The following is a 22,532-nucleotide window of genomic DNA, read 5'->3' on the forward strand; positions in this document are numbered from 1 at the left end:
ACCTGGTTGCCTAGTACCAGCATCCACGTGATCAGGTTGATGTTCATAATTAATCTTGGTCATGCCACCTTGACTGTGATAAATCTGCGAAGGAGGAGAGCTGCAGTAACCAGGGGCAACCGAGCGACTGTTAAACTTGGTCACTTTCTGTTGAACAACATCCGGTGAATTAAAACCAGCCAATGGCACTCCGTACTTTCGTTGGTACTCATTCTCTTCTGTGAATAAAACTTTATTAAGGTTCCGAACATGCTGGGCTACCATACCGGGATGTATTTCCATTATGCCATCAACGGAATCGTTTCTACTTGTGTCACTTCGAAGAATATGTTGGTCACTTTCACTGCCACTACACAAAGAGTCGTTATCGTAAGAAGAGGCGTTTCTCTTCAAAGGCTTGCGCATGCCGTAGCTACTGTTCAAAGGAGAATGATCTAACTCATACAACAGATCGTCAACGGTTCTTGCACTTGGACTGTTCGAAAAAACGTCATCAGACACTGACTTGTGTTGTACACCAGGAGCTTGGTGCAAGACTCTACGCTGTTCGACAGCAATTTTACCCTCCATAACTGGATGAAGTTGTAAACTTGGAGCTTGGTGCAGAATCCCACATTGCTGCATAGTTATTTTCCCTTCCACTGGCGGAGGAGCGTGTTTGGTTACGCTTGACTTTGACTTTCTTGCGCCATGATCTGTGACGTCAACTGTGGCAATTTTCTTGCTGGCATAGGTGTTTCCGTTTACGTCCGCCTTACTTGTTAGGTAATTTATCTCTCCTAACAAATTATCCAAATCTTCTATGCCAGTTGTTAAATTATAACTGTCGTTTTCTGGCATAGAGGGTCTGGCTCGAAGTTTCTCTTTAAGGATGGGATCAATCTGAGCATAAGGGTTTCCATCTACTGGACCAGCTACATGTTTCGGATTTGTACGATCTATGGAAAAGCGTAGTGTAACTGGCTCCTCACATATATTTAATTATTTCTATTAAAACTGGATCAGTCATAGCAAATTAACAAAACCTACGTTTAGTTGTCTCGACCATCCCAGTCATTTGTCTTTCTATATCGAAGATTCCTACACAAAAAAAAAGAAATTGATCATTTTATTTTTTAAGTAAAGAAGATATATATTTCAGAAATCAAAAGGGAACTTCTGATATAACATTTAAACATCGCCATACTTTTCATAATTTCGAGCAGCGTCTAAAATAAACATACCGTAAATACTCGACTAAGCGCCCACTCTCGAATAAGCGCCCACTCTCGACTAAACGCCCCTCTCGATTAACAGCCCACCCTTTTTTTGTAATTTTTTTTACAAGTGCTCCTCTCGGATAAGCGCCCTGGGCTTTATTTGAATGTAATACTAGAGCCAAACGGGGCACCTTTCTGAATATTTTGGAAATTAGAAACGACCTTTAACTCAAAAACAGCCTTTTTTTTGAAAATCATCTACAGGATGAAATTTCATGTCAAAATGATTATATCTATCTTTTCGTTTAAGTAGTTCGCTACCCTACGTTCAAGTATTTCCATAACACAAAAATGAGATTTTTTTTGAAAGCGTCCCTCTCAATTTACCGCCCATCTCGAATAAGCGCCCTCCTAAAAGTCAAATTTTGAAATAAGCGCCCGGGGCGCCTAATTGAGCATTTACGGTAGGAGTGTAAAATTGAATGCAAGATCACACTTACGAAAAAAATCGATCATTCCCTTAGACGTTCTAGGAAAATCGTCATCACAACGACGTAGTGAATCCGTCATTTTAGTACTAGAGATGCTTAATAATTTGTAATAAATAAATAAATAAACAAATAAATAAATACATCAATAAATTTATTTATTTACATATTTTTTGTTAATTTGTTTACTTGTTTGTTTATTTGTTTGTTTCTTGGTTGGGGTTCATGCACGCAACAGTAAAAGAAAAGGGAAAATTCACGAAATCATTGTAAAATCTAAAGGGACTCCCTTTAAACCAGTTACACAAAAAGTAAAGGCTAAAACACACTTTGATTTTTCAGTGATTATTCAAAAATGACGGTGTCTTTAAGCCTTACCTTCGTGTTTTCAATAACTAAGATGGGTTCAGGCCACCACCTCGACTTCACACATACACAGAATTCGGGAATACGTTAGAGAAATAATACTAGCTAATCCTAGGAAATACCGTTAAACGAAGGATGTGAGATTAAGGAATATTAGAGTGTTTTTTATCGCGTGTTAACGTTTCCACTACTGCCAAGAACAACGGACGAAATACAAAGAGTTTTAAAAAAATTGAATTTTTTTACTTAAATCACAGATAATAGCAATTCTATTATGGTGTCTATTATGCTTATCACTTTCGAAAGGAAAATTCTACTCACTAGAAAGCCGAAGTTATAATAGACAATATACTTTATCTTTCATATAGATATCGTAAAAATTTTGAATAGCCCAACCCATCAAATCATCACAAAAAAAGAGAGAAATGCCGTCTCTTTTACCTTTTGACAAAGTCAAACATTGCTGAGCTGTCAAATGTCCTGGCAAACGGAAACTCAACTCAACAGTGAAAAACGTCTCATCTTCAGAACTCGCCATTTTCGCGAACACAAATCTTCTTGAAGAAAACACCCAACCCTCGCACTTTGTCTAACGTACTTCTAATTAGCTGTCAGATTTTAATTACTCTCATTAGACTGTAATTAATTTGACTTAATTACACCTAATGATACGTTGATTGATTGTTTGAAAGTTTGATTAGCCAGTTTGTAAATATTAAACGACACATGTTATCAAATGAGCTATAAAAACACATCCAGTGAAGTTGAAGCTTATAAACCTGGTGTATGGAACACCTGTGTTTTTACGTCAAAAAGAAAAAAATTACAGTCTTGATTATACTTTATTTTATATTTTGCTGTTTTGAAAATCTTGTTCTTGAAAAATCAGAACACCTACGACAGAACGGTGCGATAACAGTTATCAACGTGTGTCAGAATAATTGTTGAGTTGATTTTTCGAGCGATATAGAAGATAGCCGAAGGAAAAAACAAACAAATTACATTCTCATCTTAATGAATGGGAAAACAACGTTTTTCGTGTGGAGAGTAGCATAAGTACTTTTTTTTAAAGCTGGGAGGGGGACATAACATATTTATTCCCAGAAGTTTTAGCAGGAAGAAAATAATTAACTTTTTCCATTTTCAGCAAAATTTAATTTTTAATCATCCGCGGGAATAAATTCCGCAAAATCCATTTAACTTGGTCAATAGCGAAAATAAATTCCGCAAAAATGTCGCATTTTTAACACTAACAATAAAGTGATGATAAAAAAAATACGACAACGAAACTTAAACGAAGAAACGTGATGACGTCATTATTGCGTAAACATAAATAATAGTTCCTTTCGACACCAAAGTTGGCATTTGCGACAAATAACGGCATAAACAATAATAGTGTGGTCGACAATTGTGTATAAAAACATTTGCCGCGACGACACTACTTTTGCGAAGCAGATAATCCAGGATTAAAACGTAAGCTAAAAATACAAGAACATTAATACCATCGTTACAATTTGTCTGGTATGACATCTACAGACACACAACGAGTCTTAGAATTAACCTCACGCTGTGTGTTAGCGACTTGTAGTAACGCTTAGTAATTTGTTAACATCTGATAACGTTCTTTTTATACTACAGAATGGTGAAGATGATATGTAATAAATTTGCAAGATTATTCGGACCCACACGGATTTGGTAGGTTTATATTCAGTGAAGAAAAAGTTTAAGAAAAAAAACTTTTGCGAATTTCGCAGTTATGGGAAAATCGCAAAAGTTTATACCGGCAAAAAATTCGATTGTAAACGCGAAAATGTTTAAGAGTAGTCGAAAATAGATGAGAGATTTCGTACAGGCTTTTTCCCCGTAAAAAATGTAATTTTGCAGAACCGCGAAAGATTCTTCCGCAAACACTTCCCAGAAAGTATAAATGGCTAAGAATAAATATCAAAAGACGCACGCCGGCGCAGTTAACTATTTACAACTTCAAAGCTAACACGTCGAAGTAATGTACAATTAAGCGGTCACTTAAAAACAATTCCAAAAATGTTTAAACTCAATAAAATCGATTTATAAAATATATAAGCAATTTGTCACGTAACTCATTTTTACTTCAGTATACTTCAGTATACTTTACTGGAAGTTTTAAAATTGCACTAGTTAAGTTAAATCAGAGAGAAATTCTACGGCTAGTGAAAACTGCAGTAAAGTTAAACGATACCTTTCTTCTTTTTTACTCCACGTGGTATGTGCATCCACGATATAAACATGACGCATTTGGAGATTTCTGCGTTCGCAGTAAAAACCATTATAAATCAGAAATTAAGTTTTTTCCGATATTAAGTTTAAATTCTACTCTAAGACCATAAAATTCTGAAAACAAAAATGATTCCTCTCTGTACAAGCGATGTGGTTTTGAATGATACCTCTTTGACAAACCGCCAAAGAAATAGTCGTTTCTTCTCACGTGAGTTGCAATTCAGCTTTATGTAACACCTTTACCGCAAAAGGTGACATTCAGGCGCGCGATGAAAAAACCTAAACTTCACAGAGGACTCGAATAAAAACTATCATTTTCTGCGCCTAGACCAAAATCAATATTTTAAGTCAAACATAAAGTAAACAGAGATGGTTGTATATTCACAGTTTTCTATATTTTATTTACTCTTCTAGCTTGAATCAATAAAAACGTGCGCGAGAGAAAGATATTAAAGTCACGACTTAGAAGCTTCTGACAAAACAAAAACAACTAATAATAAGCCAGTCTCGACGAAGTCACGTCGTATATTCGTAACAAAAGTTTCAGCTAAGTTTTTCGCGCAACTTCAGGAAGTTCTTTAAAGGTTGTTACTCTAAAAAATCCTGTAACAAGGAACATATGGTTAACCGTTCTATATTTATCAGCCAAAATTTACTAGGTAGGTCTACGTTATCCCTTTGATTCCATCACCACTGTCGCGAATAAAGTTAAAGCCGCAAGCTATTGTGGCATTTAGAAACAAACAAACAAACAAACAAACAAAACTTCTTCTTTCTTCAAATTACCGTAGTTGTATTTTTAAGTCACAGACGTGTACGACTTTAAATTCTGTCAAAATAAACCTGGTTTCTGCATGAACTGGATGTGCTCTTCTGTATTCAACGCAAAAAAGTAGAGAATTGAGTTATGGGAAATACACAGCCTACTTCTATTTGCGGCATTTTTCTCCAAGTTATTTTTGGAAAAAAATCAGCAATGCTTAAAAAGACTATTCATGAATTTCAGCAATTTGCCCATCGATAAAAAAATCCACGGAGAAACCATCCCCCTCAATTACGACGAAACAGAAGCTTGGAAAAAGTAGCAAATTAAGGCAAATTGATGAGCCTAATTAGAAGTTCTTTGCTACTGGAGTGACTAGATGTCGCAGCTATGTCCACCATTTTTTAAATCAGAACTAATATCAAATTTAACAGTTTTGTTGCAAAAAAAATGTTATTCTACAAATAAAAAAGTGAAAAAACGTTGTTTTCATATGCCGTTATATAGCTCCACATTACACCAATGAAATTTACCATTACACACAATGAACCTCATCGAGTTGAAATTCTACTTAACAAATGGCGCCAATTCTTACCACGAGAAAATTTGCAAGTTCCATTTTTTTACCAGGACATTAAATGCGACTAGCTTATGGAAGAGTAAAGTCGACAGATTTTTTTTCATAGAATCGAGAATACTTTTGTGCTTCATATACAGAAGCAAGCTGGTTATAAAATCGCATGCCATGTAAATTGGTTACTTTGACCTTTCTTATTACTTGTTTAGATAAAGCTTAATTAAACTAATTTAAAGCAGGTATAGGCGTGTCGCACGATAAGAAAGAAATATAGGTGACATATTGGAAAATCAAAACTTCAAACGAATGCGTTCAAATGATCTAAATACTTCATCCAGTATATAGTATTAAATTTTGAAAACTTAGTTTACAATCAGAAGGGATCAACAAAGAGGCGGCATATAATTGAAATCTCATTGTACTTTAATTATGTGTGAGTAATTAGCTATTAAATTTGTTTGTTCTCTACACCTTATATATATGGTAAGTAGTTGTACTTTCGCAAGTGCTGAGAATTTACAAATGAATGGTGTAAGAGTGATAACATCGTAGTTTTAAACTTTTTAATTTCTTAAATAAGCGCCGACATGTTGAGGAATTGAAGTAACTTTTGTAAATGTTATCTTTTAAAAATTGTTTTTTGCATTTTTTCATGATATGAAAGTTAAAACCATATTGTGTTGATCATTTTCTGCATTTATAAAGTTTAGTGCTTATAATACTGTCAATCTAGCCAATTGCAACTCTTTGAAGTAAGAATGTTCAAAAGCTGCGTTGCGATTCGAAGTTTAACTTTAAACTCCGATCTGAAAATGAAAAACATTCCTCATGTTTATTCTTTTTGTGAATTTGAAATACACGGAACTTCAAGCGACAAAGTACGGACCAGGAAGCAATATACACGTTTTTTTATCAACCTTACCAATCTTTTTTTAGAATCAAAAGCGCAATCCAACTCACAGACAGACTGTTTAGGAGTTAAATTTCCTGCTATGACAGACAAACGCTATGGTGAAGAAAAATTCGTTGTTGTTAAAAAAATGGTTAGATGATTGGCCTTGTTCTCAAGTAAAATCAATGTTTGAATAACACATAAATAAAAATTCGTTTCAAATTGGTTTTAAAATAAAACTACAAGTAATTTCAGTGATGAAAGTGAATCTTAATATCGCTTTGCATAATCTTGAGACATTTCTGGCAGGAAGTTTCTTTAACAACATTTCACTTTCTTACTGATGTAAAGATTTGAGATTGGAGAAGGCCCTCCCTTCTCCAATTTCAAATCTCTGGGGAAGGAAATTTTACGCAAAATTCTTATTTTACGCGAAATTCCGCTTTTACGCGAAATTCTGATTTGTCTCAACGGTAATTTCCACGATACATGTGTAGAAAATACAGACATAATGTCCACAAGAATATGAAAGTAGTTTCGAAAGTTTGTAGCCAATCAAAATGCGCAATTTCTTGGCAAAAAGGAAACGCAACTCGCATTTTCTGTAAACAATAGCTTGCGAGAAAGACTGCAGAAGGTTTAATGGGTAAAATTAACCTGCAAAAATATTATAATCAAGTCATGAGGTAAAATCGTAAAATAATGAACGTTCAATATAAAAGAACTTAAATACCAACCTTTATTTTGATCAATATTTCTCAACTTACATTTGTAACAAGCGCACGACTTTTTTCATAACATTCCTTCGAAAGCTTCGTTTTAAGTTTAAGAAAACAAATTGGATGCGTAACTAGTTCTATACATAGCAGCTAAATATGATTAATTAGTCAAACAATATTTTCCATGGTAATTAGGTATGAACACAATAGCTAAGTAATTTGAAAGTTTTGCATCTTGAAAGCAAGTTAAGAATCCATCCAATGATATACAACCAGATTTTAATGAACAGAACTTTATCATGCCAAGTCACTTTTAAAATTCTGCAAATACATCTCAGTAAAATTAAAACTTAGGGTACTGAAAAGCCTATGCAAACAGAATCTTCATTTTTATCGACCGACGCCTGCTTAAATTGTTATTTGTCAAGAAGGTCAAAAATTTTTAGCAATAGTTGTTAATGTGATCAAAAAATCTGTTTTCGACCAACAGGCACTTGCCAAACATTGGGAGATTTTACCACAGTTGACATGGACAAAAATAAACAGCTATTGGTGACAAAATAATTTGTTGGAACTATCGTTCTGCATAGTCGTTTATATAATTATGCAAAAAACACTGGGTTTTTTCTCCAACACCTTTGTCTGTATAGGTAATTTTATGCAATCGCCAGTAGTAGGAAGCCCAAAAAATTCTCTGGTTTTTCCTACTTTTTAAGTGATTATGTTCAGAAGCTATTTTAGGTTTCTCGTGTGCCACCTTAAATTCTTAAATAAAAAAAAAAAATTCCTGAAAGATAGTAAAATCATGTGACGGATTAATTGGATCCGAAGCGAAATTTTAAATCTTCGTAAAAGTTTCAAAGTTCCTGCATTGTGGTTCGCACTGTCGTAAAGATTTGAAACCGACGTAAGTGTTACGATTGTCGCAACATGTAAGTCTTACGGCGCAAGTAAATACAAGCCAAAAGTATTGCTGAACGTAAGGATAGAAAAAGCAATTATGTCGAAATTATACAAGCAACAACAACAGTAACGTAAAAATCATCAATGCAACTACAAAATATCAAGATATAAGACAAAAACATTTTCCATTTGGTTCAAATCAGCAGGCCAACATTACAGGTAGTGAAAAAGAAATAATAATTACCTTTTTATCGATTTTTTTATATCGTCATCTAGAAATTTTTAAATGTTATACGCTTACTATGATATAATTCGGATAACAATATTTTATCAAATGCGATTATAAGAAAAAAAGAAATAATGCTTTCTCTTTTTTTCTTTGACTTTATAAGAAGCTTTGATTAATTACGCTCTCTTTTTAATTCGCACATACCTTACGGAATTTTACTGCCGTATTTAAACCTGTTCGCAATGCGGCTTAAATAACGTATATATTAAGATGTATACATACACGTAATAATAGTTTTTTAGTTCAGAACGGAAGTGATCAGTCAGAAAAACCTCGCTTACTCGAATAAAAACTGCAAATTACTCTCACAACTATATCACAATGCTTATTTGCGACATAGAAAGGAAGAGAGGGTCGTCTTTTACACAGCCTGATACTGAACAATGCGGTTGATTTAAGTCAGATTGAAATAGAAGAAAAATGTTGTTAAACTGCTTAATATGACACCAATAATGGTTATAGAATTTGCGGAAGTGACGGCAACAAAAATTTATAATCAAAATGCACTTCCGAACTATACAAACTACTCATTTTTTGCTTAGAGTAAGAAAAAAAAACAGAGAAAGGCTAGGATGGTAAAAAACGAGTCGTAAAAAACGAGTCGTAAAAAACTGTTAGGTTCGGAAAATTTGCAATGTATCAATATCCGCTACTGAGAAACAATAAAGTTCCGGAACTTACAGAAAAAGAAAGCAGCTACCTGGTTGCAACAAGAAACTTCAAAACTGAACCAACTCACACAAAGTTATTATCGATGGTTTAAATGTTACATGCGAAGAAATATGTTAAGTCTCAATGACAAGACATCTCACTAGGGGTACTTAAAACTTTATAGGGGTGCAGATTAGTGTTTCTTAACATCATATGTTTTGGAGATTTAGCTGAGCTTAAGAAGTTACTTAAAAGAGATCAAGCAAATTGTAGAAGACAGAAAAATCATTACATAATCACGTGGCTCGTTTTATCATATTATTGTTTTGTTTGTTTGTTTGTTTGTTTTTGTTTGTCTAATTCTCAACCTACACTTTTTTTCTCCTTTTAAACAGTTTAAAGATTATCAAAAACACAAGAACATTTACAAAGCCGGAAAAAAAGTTTTGATGATTTTTTCACATTACTGTTAAAATAAACTGAGTAAAGTTTTTATCGTAAATTTCAGAGCAGAGTGTATTAGGAATTTTGAGACAGATCAAATCTGTCAGTAAGGTTGGTTTTCTATAAAAATTGGGAACATTTTTTTTCAATTATCACTGCAACATTTTAAAATTCTTTCAGGTAGAAAAACACACATTCAGCTAATGTTTTTTTTAGCAATTCATCGCAGAATATCTTGACTAGGGCATAAAGATTTTGGCTTTTCAGAGAGCTAGTATAGTCGAAAACAAAGAAATTTATTCTTCGTAGGACGTGAACTAATTAGTGTGAACATATGATGTTTTTAAACATGATATGTTGGACAAAAAATGACATCACATGGAGAAACATCGATATTTTGATGTCGCTTAAAAATATTCACGTACGGCTAATTTTTTTCATAATTTAAAATTCTGAATAAGAAAAATGATTCATTATAACCTTACTTGTGTCATAAGGACCTACCAGCCCAATTACATTTAATCGTGTGTTTGTTTCAAACATTGTGCTATCAACACAAGAAAACAAAAATCAGTTTTTCTGAGATATGGCTACAAATTATTTGTTTACACAAGAAATTATTAAATTATTGTTAGAAATACTATTAGAAGGAGGAGCAAGCCATTAAAGAAATATTTCTATTAAATTTTGGATGCAGATTTGAAGTGGCAAGATTCGATGAATTAGAAATAATGAGAAAATACGATAAACATCTCTGTAAAAGACACTACAGATCCTATTTTTTTATTTAGGGTAAGTTGATAAACTTCACAAAACTAAAGCTCACAAGTTACAGGCGACCGCCACTTCTAATTTTAAAGTAGCGGAGAAAACTAAACAAAAAAAGAAGAAAAAAGTTTTATAATGGAAATTATCCTTCAGCTGTGTCCAAGGTCTTTACTGTTCGTAAACAAGTACTCTTAATTTAACAATTTTGGGAGCTTTCGATATATGATGATCATTCATCATTTATTTATATTCGGGAAAGGAAAAAAAAGCGAAAAACAAAACATAAAAATTTAACGTGCTGTAAAATTTTTAGTTGGACATTACACGAACTGGTTTATCGCTCATTTAATGCTTCATTCTTGTTCACATTTGAAGCATGATAATTCAATAATCCGAAAATCTATCACATCGGAATAAAAAAATGATCACAGAAAAAGTGTTAAAATTAGTACAATCTGTAATGTTTACATGACATCGTTAACTACAAATGTATATATTAAAATGCCCGTATACGTCTGTCTGTCACTTAAAATGGTAACGCAAGTAGCAAGATGCACGCAATGCGCTATAACAAGGACGTGCAATCCCGTGGATTTTTTAGTATTCCTCAACAAACGAAATTCAGCTAGCGGATTTTCAAGAAGCGAAAGTCAGATAGTGGATTCTCAAGAAATTCAGTTAAAAGATTTAGCGAATTTTTAACAAGCAAAATTTAGCCAGCGGACCTTCGGAATATGTAACTATATACCTTGTTTTCTTCAATTCGTCAAATAAACTGCTCGCTTAAATATAAATCAAATTAATATAAAAAAAAATACAAAAGCCTGATTAACCTTTTAAATTTTTCAATAAAAGTGGTAAATTTGATCCTTGAAATAAATTTTCTGAATTTTATGAACAGTGAAATCTTCTTTCCGAGAAATTGCTGATACTACCTTATGATTTATCTTTGCGGGAATTTCGCAAATTTTATATACTATCGCGAAAACTAGTCTGCGCAAATTCCTGTAAAAGTCAATTTGCGTACATATATCTTCGCGAATTTACTAATTCGGTAACAATAATTCTAGCAAAAATTTTTGAAGAAAAGGATTTTTACTTTTTTTCTTTTCTTGCTTTTCGCGGTAAATATATTATTTTAATTAAATCTAGACAGGGACGTGCGTGTAATAAGTACTGCAGTAATATATTAGGTACGGAGACGCGTGGGCATTAAATACTACAGCAATATTGTGCAAACGGGGACGTGTGTGTATTAAGTCCTTCAATATTATAATACAGAAGGAAATGTATGTGTAACAAGTACAACAGAAATATAGTACAACAGAGAAGTGTGTATAATAAGTACTGCAGCAATACAGTACAGACGGAGATGTGTGTGTAATAAGTACTGCAGCAATATAGTACAGACGGAGATGTGTGTATAATAAGTACTGCAGCAATATAGTACAGACGGAGACGTGTGTGTAATAAGTACTGCAGCAATACAGTACAGACGGAGAAGTGTGTGTAATAAGTACTGCAGCAATATAGTACAGACGGAGATGTGTGTGTAATAAGTACTGCAGCAATATAGTACAGACGGAGACGTGTGTATAATAAGTACTGCAGCAATACAGTACAGACGGAGAAGTGTGTGTAATAAGTACTGCAGCAATATAGTACAGACGGAGATGTGTGTGTAATGAGTACTGCAGCAATATAGTACAGATGGAGAAGTGTGTGTAAAAAGTGCTGCAGTAATATAGTACAGACGGAGACGTGTGTGTAATAAGTACTGCAGCAATATAGTACAGACGGAGATGTGTGTGTAATAAGTACTGCAGTAATATAGTACAGACGGAGATGTGTGTGTAATAAGTACTGCAGCAATATAGTACAGACGGAGATGTGTGTGTAATAAGTACTGCAGCAATATAGTACAGACGGAGAAGTGTGTGTAATAAGTACTACAGTAATATAGTACAGACGGAGAAGTGTGTGTAATAAGTACTGCAGTAATATAGTACAGACGGAGACGTGTGTGTAATAAGTACTGCAGTAATATAGTACAGACGGAGAAGTGTATGTAATAAGTACTACAGTAATATAGTACAGACGGAGAAGTGTGTGTAATAAGTACTGCAGCAATATAGTACAGACGGAGATGTGTGTGTAATAAGTACTGCAGTAATATAGTACAGACGGAGACGTGTGTGTAATAAGTACTGCAGCAATATAGTACAGACGGAGAAGTGTGTGTAATAAGTACTACAGTAATATAGTACAGACGGAGAAGTGTGTGTAATAAGTACTGCAGTAATATAGTACAGACGGAGACGTGTGTGTAATAAGTACTGCAGTAATATAGTACAGACGGAGAAGTGTATGTAATAAGTACTACAGTAATATAGTACAGACGGAGAAGTGTGTGTAATAAGTACTACAGTAATATAGTACAGACGGAGAAGTGTGTGTAATAAGTACTGCAGTAATATAGTACAGACGGAGAAGTGTGTGTAATAAGTACTGCAGCAATATAGTACAGACGGAGAAGTGTATGTAATAAGTACTGCAGTAATATAGTACAGACGGAGATGTGTGTGTAATAAGTACTGCAGTAATATAGTACAGACGGAGGAGTGTGTGTAATAAGTACTGCAGTAATATAGTACAGACGGAGAAGTGTGTGTAATAAGTACTGCAGTAATATAGTACAGACGGAGAAGTGTGTGTAATAAGTACTGCAGCAATATAGTACAGACGGAGAAGTGTATGTAATAAGTACTGCAGCAATATAGTATAGATGGAGACGTGTGTGTAATAAGTATTACAGTAATATAGTACAGACGGAGAAGTGTGTGTAATAAGTACTACAGTAATATAGTACAGACGGAGAAGTGTGTGTAATAAGTACTGCAGCAATATAGTACAGACGGAGAAGTGTGTATAATAAGTACTGCAGCAACACAAAACATATGCAAAATTCACTGGTGTAATAGAGTACACAGAGGACTATAAAAAGTTTCTGTCGAATTTTACTACTGAGTCTCAGCAGGACAATAGTACCAATAAGAACTTAAGAAGGTTATGCTGGGTATAATCAACAAAATAACAGACTCATTTTTTTTTAAAAAAAAGTCAAACGTTAATTTAATGTTGACTAAATAATATAACAAGATGTAGCAGGAAAAGAAGAAATTATGTAATACCCTTTGTTTTAGCATCCCTGTTGTTTACTGCCCCCCTCTCCCCCCCTCTCCCCCACCTTTCGGCCTTCCTTAGATATCTAAAATTTGCTTCCCTTTGTTATGGTGCATGACTACGAAGACATCGACCAAAAGAACAGAAGTTCAATATTAGATGCCGAGTTATTTTTATACTAGTATTTATATTAACTTAAATTTGAAAAAAGAGGCAAAATTTTAAACCTTAAAACGTACTTTTATATCCTTGCTTATTCAAAACAAATTAATAAAAGATTTGTAAAAATATCAACAAAGAATAAATTGTATCAATGAACTACACCATTTGTCGGGATGTCACTTAATAAGGTGAGAGACAAGAGCACAGATTCAGGAAGAAAAACACTCAATAGATGCTTAACCAAAATAATAAACGAGAGAAAAGATTACCTATTGTGTTTCCGGGTTGGGGCGAAGACATTTTATTTATCAAGTCATCAAGTTCGCTTGTAAAAGAGTGTTTATGTTGCGTAGTTACTTCCTGTAGCCTACTGTCTATACATGCAGCTAGAAACGTAAGATTAATCTCATAAAAACAAAGTGGATATAACACATTGACGACTTTGCTGAAACTTGACACCCCCTGCGAGTTTTTTAAAAGTCAATTTTATGGAACTAGAGAGGTTTGAAATTATGACTTTATTTACAGTAGGTGGAAAGTCGCCAATGTGTGTTTATAAAAAAACCTCACCGCGTATTGTCCGCAAACAACCAATCACTTCTCTTTTTTGTGTTTCCGGACTGAGAGGGTCAACCAAACATGTCTCCTTCACAAGTTCTTGTTGTCTTTCTTCAAAATCTGGCACAACAACATAGTCTGACTCATCGTATAATATCAACGGAGCAGGTTTCGTTTTCTTTGCCCTTGAAGGTGTTGAAATTGAGTTTTCCTTAAACTTAGAGCTTAGCCTTTGGTTAACCGAGTCCACTTTATTATCCTTATTCACTGTAAAACGCTGGGTATCGGAGTCAACAATGAATTTGTTTTTATCATTGACTGAGTGAGTTTCTGTCAATTCAGTGTTGACGTTGTCCTCAAGTATAAACAACATTCCTGTTGCATCACTCGCCTGTGAAAGGACTTCGTCCATAAAAGATTTTTCATCCACGCTATCAAACTTACGCTCGTGATGTACCGAACAATCACGCTTATGATCGCCTGTATTTTCATTGTTATAGCTGTTATGTAGTTTAAAATCAGCATCAAATTTCGAATCATAACGATCGTGAAAATCTTTCATGTTAACTGAATGTGACGGATGGTCGAGTTTTGTTGATATCGGTGTTGACATGTTCGTTGTTCCTGCTTTATTACGCCTTACGCTTTCGTTAATAGCACATTTCTTCCTTTGCGGGGGTTCTTTTACTAGATTTCGTATCAAGTTGTTGTTTTCATCCATATTAGAAAGTCGGAACCAGTATTTTTTTTTCTATTTCGCTGTAAATTTGACGGATATTTTTTAATAAATAAATTTCACTATTTTTCATTCACAACAGCATAAATGACATCGATATTAAAACTTCTTAAGAAGAAAATTTTCATCAAGAGTAAAAACTTTACTAAATCCCAAAAGTCAACAAACTTGTCAATTAAGACTACTTGATGTTCCTGCTTCAACTTTTTCTACAGTCAGCACATCATTTAAGAAAATATGAAATCCGAAATCAATCTTATTATTTTTTGTTTTATGAAAAACCACTTGGAATGTTATCAATGTTTTGCATACACTTGAACAGAAGTTAATGTTTTCAAAAATCTACTTCAGAATGGACGTAAATAGAAAAATTATGACGGTGATTAAGTTCTTATAAACATTACTCTACACAAATGTAAAAGACAATTAAATCCATGTTTTTAACTTAAATGTTGTAATCACTAATCACAGTGTAGATTTCTGGGAATAATCAATTAAGTTTTAAAAAAGAGCTCCGTGTGCAGGCGTTTAGGGTATAAGACTAAATTGTGATTAGTTAATGTTTTTTCTGTTGCTTTCCCGCGGTAAAAGTTGAAATTATTGACTTTCCCCGCAGTTAGGAACGGAAATTGAGAAAAAAGAAAAAAAAAAATAAATAACAAAAACGGTAGCAACCAATCAAATAACAGCAAATGTTGTCGCCTAATTCGTAAATAATGTATATGCAGTGAAAAAATCCAACTATTTACGCGGCAAAAGACTGAATTTTTACTGTGACGAAAATTACGTACAACGGAAATCTTGGTCTGTTTATTCAAGCGCCGCTTTTTGTTCAGCTCCATATTTTTTTTTAAACACTTTGTATTGAAACCTTTGAGCTGAAGTCACCACAACGTGTGAACGTGGGTAATAAAATGTAAAATCTAGCTAGCAGTACTATCTCACTAAACAGCCGGTCTCCGCTAATCTCACAAACAACAACAAAAGTCTGCTAATTATAGAGTATGTCAATACAAATCAACCGGAAACCGAAAGCAATAGCAACGCTCAGATTAAAAAGGCGTAAACCACACTCTTCATGATACACCAAACGTAGAACAAATACAAACGACAACGCACGCAGGCAAACAATATGGTGGCGCAGAAGTTACGTATTATGGCTAAGATGGCGGTCGTCCTTTGACTGTCCGTAATTCGTGTAAAACTAAATTGCTCTTTCTTTCACACAATGGTTAAGCGAGGTTCCATCTTGTAAAACGATGTTTACGTCTGAGAAGTTACATCCGGATGAATAGTAGGGGTCCGGATGAATGGTAGGGATCCGGAAACACAAAAGCTGTTCAGTGATTGGCGTAGCGAAGAAACAAAAAATGCAACGTCATCAAAAAATAGTGACGTTATAGAAAAACTTTTACCTTGCTCTTGTTTTCTTTGCTCTTCGTCTCCAGGCGCGAAAACAAATTCGATATAACATGAATCTGGAAATCGTGGATCTTAAAAATAAAAAAATTGTAGCGTTAACTACGAACGAAGCAAAGCATTGGCCAGCTGGAAAAACAAAACAAAAAACGCGCAGCATCTTCTAGAGCCAGTCATTTGCAGAAAGCAGATAAACAGAAAAAACAAAGCCCTAAGCTACACAGACTTCTCCAGCAACTCCACTTGTGATTTCAATAAAACTTTCAATTAGAACACACGAAATATAAAAAGGTTTTTAAAAAATTCTCGCTACACAAACCTTCGTTTAGAAGCATTTCAAAAACTGAAGCAAAGTTAAAATGAATGAAGAAACTTCACGTGAAGAAACGAGTTTTGACATTATAAAGAGTGAACTTTTTTTTTCTTTTCTCCTATTAAAGTTGTAACATGCGAATTAGCTTATAAAAACAAACAGCCAGCGTTCACTAACTGTTAATGACATAACTAAGTGAACAGACACTATGGGGAATCTTCTATTCATTAAATGAAACACGCAGGTAAACGAATGACCTAGTGATCATGTATAAATTTTATCATGTTGATTCTATTATATAAAAAAGGAATTTTTGCTAAGACTGAAGAGACATAAAAAAGAATGGTAAGAATTGCCCTAATTTGAAATTTTAGCAGTTTTTTTTTACTGCTACCATTTTACAAAACAGAAGTATGCATGCCCGAATAAAACGCATGAACGTGCTTAGTCGCTCTGACTTTGACAGTGGTTTATTCTTATTGAACACCAGTGCGAGGGAAGGAAGGGGTTGAAAGCGTCCGCGGCCTTTTGTTCGGCATGTAAAGACTAAAATTTTGTGACTTCCCCTAACTTTTGGGGCTTGTGATAAAATTAAAAATTTCTTTTAATTTTTTTATATTATATTGCATTTGGGGTCAATCTAATGCAAATTTTAAAAAGTACCGACGTGCATGTAGGATGTTGCATCGGTTATATAATTATTTATTGCATGCATGCTCGTGCATCAAACATCATTAAATGCAATTTTCTAGACATGTACCGAGTTTAATGACATAAAATGAATACTTCCTGGAAAAACGGACCATTTTTACTTTACATAACATAAGGAACTTTTGTACGCATTTTTTTTTATCCCAATGACGCCATTCCTTCTGATATTAGTAAATTAGAGGGGAACATTAGCAACTAAAAAATATATCTTTACATTTTATTCTAAAAATGCTGACATTGGTTGGTCAAACTGTCAAAACAATAGCGGACTTGAGAAAAATATGGAAGTTAACATACAATGAACAGGCGGTAAAGGCGTAAAATGAACAGGCTGTAAAAAGCGTAAAATGAACAGGCGGTAAAAGGCGTAAAATGAACAGGCTGTAAAAGGCGTAAAATGAACAGGCTGTAAAAGGCGTAAAATGAACAGGCTGTAAAAGGCGTAAAATGAACAGCCTGTAAAAGGCGTAAAATGAACAGGCTGTAAAAGGCGTAAAATGAATAGCCTGTAAAAGGCGTAAAATGTACAGCCTACCCTTAAACGCTTCATCTAAATCATATTTTCCGAAAACAGCCACACAACCATCAACAGCGTCTGTGTGAAATTGCAAACGGAAGATGACATTTTGTGTTGCGCTGCCCTTTTCAATACACTTGACCTAAAACATAAAACACCAAAAGATATTATGTCACATTAGAAATTGACAAAAATAAAGAAATCATATCATATTCCTAATCTTACTCCATTGTTTTCCAAAAGCGCTTTTGATTCTACTAACACCTTCATTGTTGTACAAAAAACCTTGCGGGGTACTTTCTTCATCTGCATTAAATTATACCAGCGGGGCCTGGGATTTAACTGCTTTTATTCGCGTCTAATCAAAAATGAATTTAGAAAATTTATCAAACTTTTGGCTCAGCGTATAGTCTGTTGGCTAAACCACCAGGGATAAAATCGGTTTTGTTGCATCTTTACGCTACTTTAGTGTATTTCCCTTTCCCTTGAAGCTATCTTATCTTCGTCTAGTTCACAGTAACATTTAAAATTGCCAATGATAAAAGTATTCTTTTTATCATTGATTACCCTTGCAGAAAAATTCAGCTTGCAGAGGACTCTAAAATAGTGAATGTAGCACCGGAGGGTGAAAGTCCCCTTTAATCTCTTAGCACATACATATGCTATACACATCGGCCAATGAATTTGTTTGACTCGCCGCCATTAAGAGTTTGTTTGTGCATTGGTCGCACAACCTCACAACACTAACCACGCCTAACAAATGGACTTTCACCTAGTGAAATCAGACATGCTGTTCACGTTAAATTTAAATTTACCATAATATCTCCATGTAGTTGCACTCCATCTTCGATAGAAACATACGCTCGTTTCGAACTCGGTGATACACAGCTAAAATCAACAAACGGAGCTGTTAAAAGGACAGCGTACAGAAGCCAATTGCTTGATTTCTACAGAGCAATAATCTATTGTTTATAACATCGAATACGCTGGAAATAAATGATAAAAAAACGAAAGAAATATTTTGATTTCCGTCTGTTTTTCTTAAATGATGTATTATAAAAATTAAGCTAAATACTCACTACGTCTTCGTCGTATGCTTCAAAAGATATGCTTGATAAATTTTCAAATAAAACTGAAATCCTGTGCTGTTTCCAAAATAGGGAATACCATGCATAATAATGTTTTGAAAGAAAAGACGTCTAAAATAAAATTCATAAAAAAAATATTTATCATCACGTAGCGATTCATCATTTACAATTCTTCTGTTGTTTTTTAAATGTGAAAGCAGGTATAGTACAGCGGCTTTGCGTTGCATTTCTTCTATTAACAGAAATTTGGTTACCGAAATCAAAAACCACAGTAGAGCAATTTTAAAAGAGGTGGAAATCGGCGCTGTAAATTTTGCATTCCCATGAAAACTCATTGTGTCATATCACATTGAATTCAATGAAATTTGATCAACAAGCTAAGCATAGTCGCAAAAGAATGATCCGGGTGAAGGAAATGCAACTTCAAATATCGAATTTGTTGTCACGAAAGATGTTTGTAAAACGAGTGCTTTTTTCTTCAATACAAATACTATTATAATCATAATATTAACTTAATTTTGAGTCAGAGGAAAACTTTAATGAACCAGTACTTATCATTGTGCAACCTGTTCATCTATTTTTTATCCTAGTCATTCAGAGTACCTAATTTAGTACTGTGGCGCAAGTGGTTTATTGTATTTTGGAAGAGCAAAGTCCTATATTCACACTACCCACCTTCCTGTCAAGGTGAACTTCTTTTCATACGCACTGCCAAGATAATGCACATATCTATAAGAGAAAAAATTTGGTAAAACTAGAAACTGCATTAGGAATAAAATCGTTTCACTATCATTATTTACATTCTTCGACACAACGTTGCCAACAAGAGAACAAACTTTAAGATTCTGTTAAATCTGCGCTGCAAACATTTTAAAGAAAATAAAAATTTCTGACATTTCCTCTTGGCTAACAGGCACTACCTTTTTTGTGATGGTTGAGTTGCACCTTCTAGTTTGGAATCATAATATCGTCTCAATGCAAACCAATCAAGTGCACCTTGTGGGCTGAAATAAAAATGAGCATCTAGCTAAATACCAAGATATAGAGGAAGAATACATCATATCAATGAAAGATTGACATTGTAACGATCACGTGCGAAAGGATGTATTGGTATGTACACGTTTCTAGTTACAATCACCATACACCAGTGTACTAAAAGTGTTGCCAACCATTTTGGGACATTGACGAAACGCAATCCGACCTGTGTGGCAGGTAAGACATTCACAGCAATGCTGCACTATCTTCAGTACTGATGGGTAAATTATCCAAGGTAATTCCTTAATCAAAGAATTAGAATGCATTACACCAACGAACTTTGTCTCACCTTGGAGAATTTTTGCTGAATTGAATATAAGAAGCAATAACAACACCGATTCTGCTTTTTCCACCCTAAAAAAATTACAGACGATCACACAGACACCAACATAAATACTTAGATAGGCTAAAGATGGAACCGAAATTTAATCTTTATATTAAAAAGATATGTGCGAACCGCGCATGTGCCAAAGCTTTTTATTTTGGATGCGCAATTTTTTTCTACATCAGCAATAATTTCTAAAAGTTTCATTTCACCAGAAAAAATGTAAACACTCGAAATGGAATTTCATGTAAGGCTCTCTTAGACTCAGGTTTCATCTCATTGTACATTACTCCCACAGTGCTGATGAATGACATGAATAACATGTTTATGTTCAACCCCACTTCCCTTCTGCAGCTGCTGTCAATATAATTGCTATAAACACCAACACCCAACTCACCTTACAATGAATAACAGCAACATTTTTGGAATCACCCAGCAACCAAGCATGTATTGATTTAATAATTCTAAAAAGAAGAAGCACATAACATTATTTGTTCATTAACCTCCTATTTTTACTTAACTTCTCCTAAAAGCTAGAATTCATTCCCACAAAAAATTGTTACTATCAATGATAAGCCAAGTAAAGAACCATTGAGTTTACACTTCCACTCTATATATATGTACATCTTCTTTTACTATTCAAACGCAGTATTGGAAGACTTACCAATGCATGGTTATCTAACAAACATCGTCAGATGTTTTTATTAAAAAAAAAGGTTGTTAGGAAAACCTTAAGAATAGTGAGCCTGATGGCTGTGTTGCAAAGAAATGTTTCACCCTGTTGCTAGTAGTCGCAAAGGCTTCCTTTATACTTTCAAAATATTTTTATGCTATTTTATCATTTACTTACTTACTCGATTCTGCTGTATCTAGAGCAACCTTGGAGCATCTATTATTTATAACAGTTTTTTAATTTTTGGAGAACATAATTTTTATAGTGGATGAACATCTGGTATATACCACTTACAGTTTATTAAGAAGTGTACAGTGAATGGCAACGAACATCTGGTATATACACTTACTTATGCAGTTTGTCAAGAGTTGGAGCCAGATGATCAGGCCATCCATAATCAACAACCTGAAAACGAAAGAACATCAGTCGATATGAGGAACAGATATTGGTAAGGCTTTGTTATTGATGGTATCAATAATTTGACAAATATAAAAAAGGACAGATCTAATCAAATCAATATTTATTTGATACGAATATTTAGCTGTTACCAAAAAGTAGTAGCTGGAGATTTTTTTTTTTGAGCAGTTTCATCTGTACACACACAAAAATCAACACAAGTATTACTCTTTTTATTGGATCACTGAATTGTACAATTCGTAAAACGTATCGTGTGCCACATAAAAATGTAATGTTGCCTTCATTACGCTACAACTTTACACTACTTCATTACGTTGTTTTCATTACAATTCTAAAAGTATCTTGAATTTTACGATTATTTATCTTTCTTTTTTAAAATGACTAAAGATATATACACATATAAAATTATGTGGCGTTACTTGTGCCAGTAAAAGTAACTTTTCTAGCGCGAGATATGTAAGAAAATCAGCAAACAGAATTAAAATGTTTTTAAATAAATCGCATTTTATGTATCCACCTCTTATTACAACACACCCTATAGATGTTTTATCTATGGTGACATATTTTACCACTAAGATGAAATTTTAATGGTGAATCTATGAGCCCGGAATCACACTCAAATGATCGTGCTTCGAAATTTTACAATATATGTATGTCAAGTGAATGGGACTACTACTTATTTAAACATAAAAATACCAATGAAATAAAGATATAACTACATAAAAGTGCCATATTCTGAATCAACTACCATTGATATTAACATAGTTAACCAACCTGGCCAGGTTCATTAAGCTGCAAAATATCGTATCTTCTTTCTGACACGTTTATTATCTTGTACTTATCTAAATGTTTCGTTTGCAACATTTTCAACACTTTCAATAAACTGGTATGATAAACGGATTCCAAACCACTTGCAGGAAACGACATTGCTGAAATTTAAATAATCATATTGCTAAATTTGTCTAGTGGACAAGAAAACAAATGCTACTTTGAGAATGCTACTTTGAAAATGCAAATCGTTAGAAAAAGATAGGGTCGGATGATTTAGTGCACATTTCACATAGATTCTGATAATTACAC

General features: G+C 33.9%; 1 protein-coding gene across 6 annotated transcripts in view; it reads right to left on the reverse strand.

The window, feature by feature from the left end:
* Positions 1-22,532, reverse strand: part of LOC130640721 (tensin-1-like) — a 50,370-nt gene that overhangs the window by 17,548 nt on the left and 10,290 nt on the right. For 4 of the 6 annotated variants that reach the window (XM_057447238.1, XM_057447241.1, XM_057447239.1 and 1 more), the window contains 13 exons: positions 22,227-22,381; positions 21,385-21,440; positions 20,760-20,826; positions 20,327-20,391; positions 19,923-20,006; positions 19,678-19,731; positions 18,994-19,113; positions 18,730-18,802; positions 17,933-18,056; positions 16,370-16,447; positions 13,930-14,046; positions 1,030-1,080; positions 3-938 (listed from right to left, as the gene is read on the reverse strand). In XM_057447238.1, coding sequence (XP_057303221.1) covers positions 3-938; positions 1,030-1,080; positions 13,930-14,046; positions 16,370-16,447; positions 17,933-18,056; positions 18,730-18,802; positions 18,994-19,113; positions 19,678-19,731; positions 19,923-20,006; positions 20,327-20,391; positions 20,760-20,826; positions 21,385-21,440; positions 22,227-22,381 — 1,980 coding nt within the window. Of the gene's footprint in view, positions 1-2; positions 939-1,029; positions 1,081-13,929; positions 14,047-14,230; positions 16,312-16,369; positions 16,448-17,932; positions 18,057-18,729; positions 18,803-18,993; positions 19,114-19,677; positions 19,732-19,922; positions 20,007-20,326; positions 20,392-20,759; positions 20,827-21,384; positions 21,441-22,226; positions 22,382-22,532 lie in introns of those variants that run through there. The other 2 variants (XM_057447240.1, XM_057447243.1) reach the window with 2 other exon arrangements.

Source organism: Hydractinia symbiolongicarpus, chromosome 4 (genome assembly GCF_029227915.1).
Source record: "Hydractinia symbiolongicarpus strain clone_291-10 chromosome 4, HSymV2.1, whole genome shotgun sequence".
Classification (NCBI taxonomy): domain Eukaryota; kingdom Metazoa; phylum Cnidaria; class Hydrozoa; order Anthoathecata; family Hydractiniidae; genus Hydractinia; species Hydractinia symbiolongicarpus.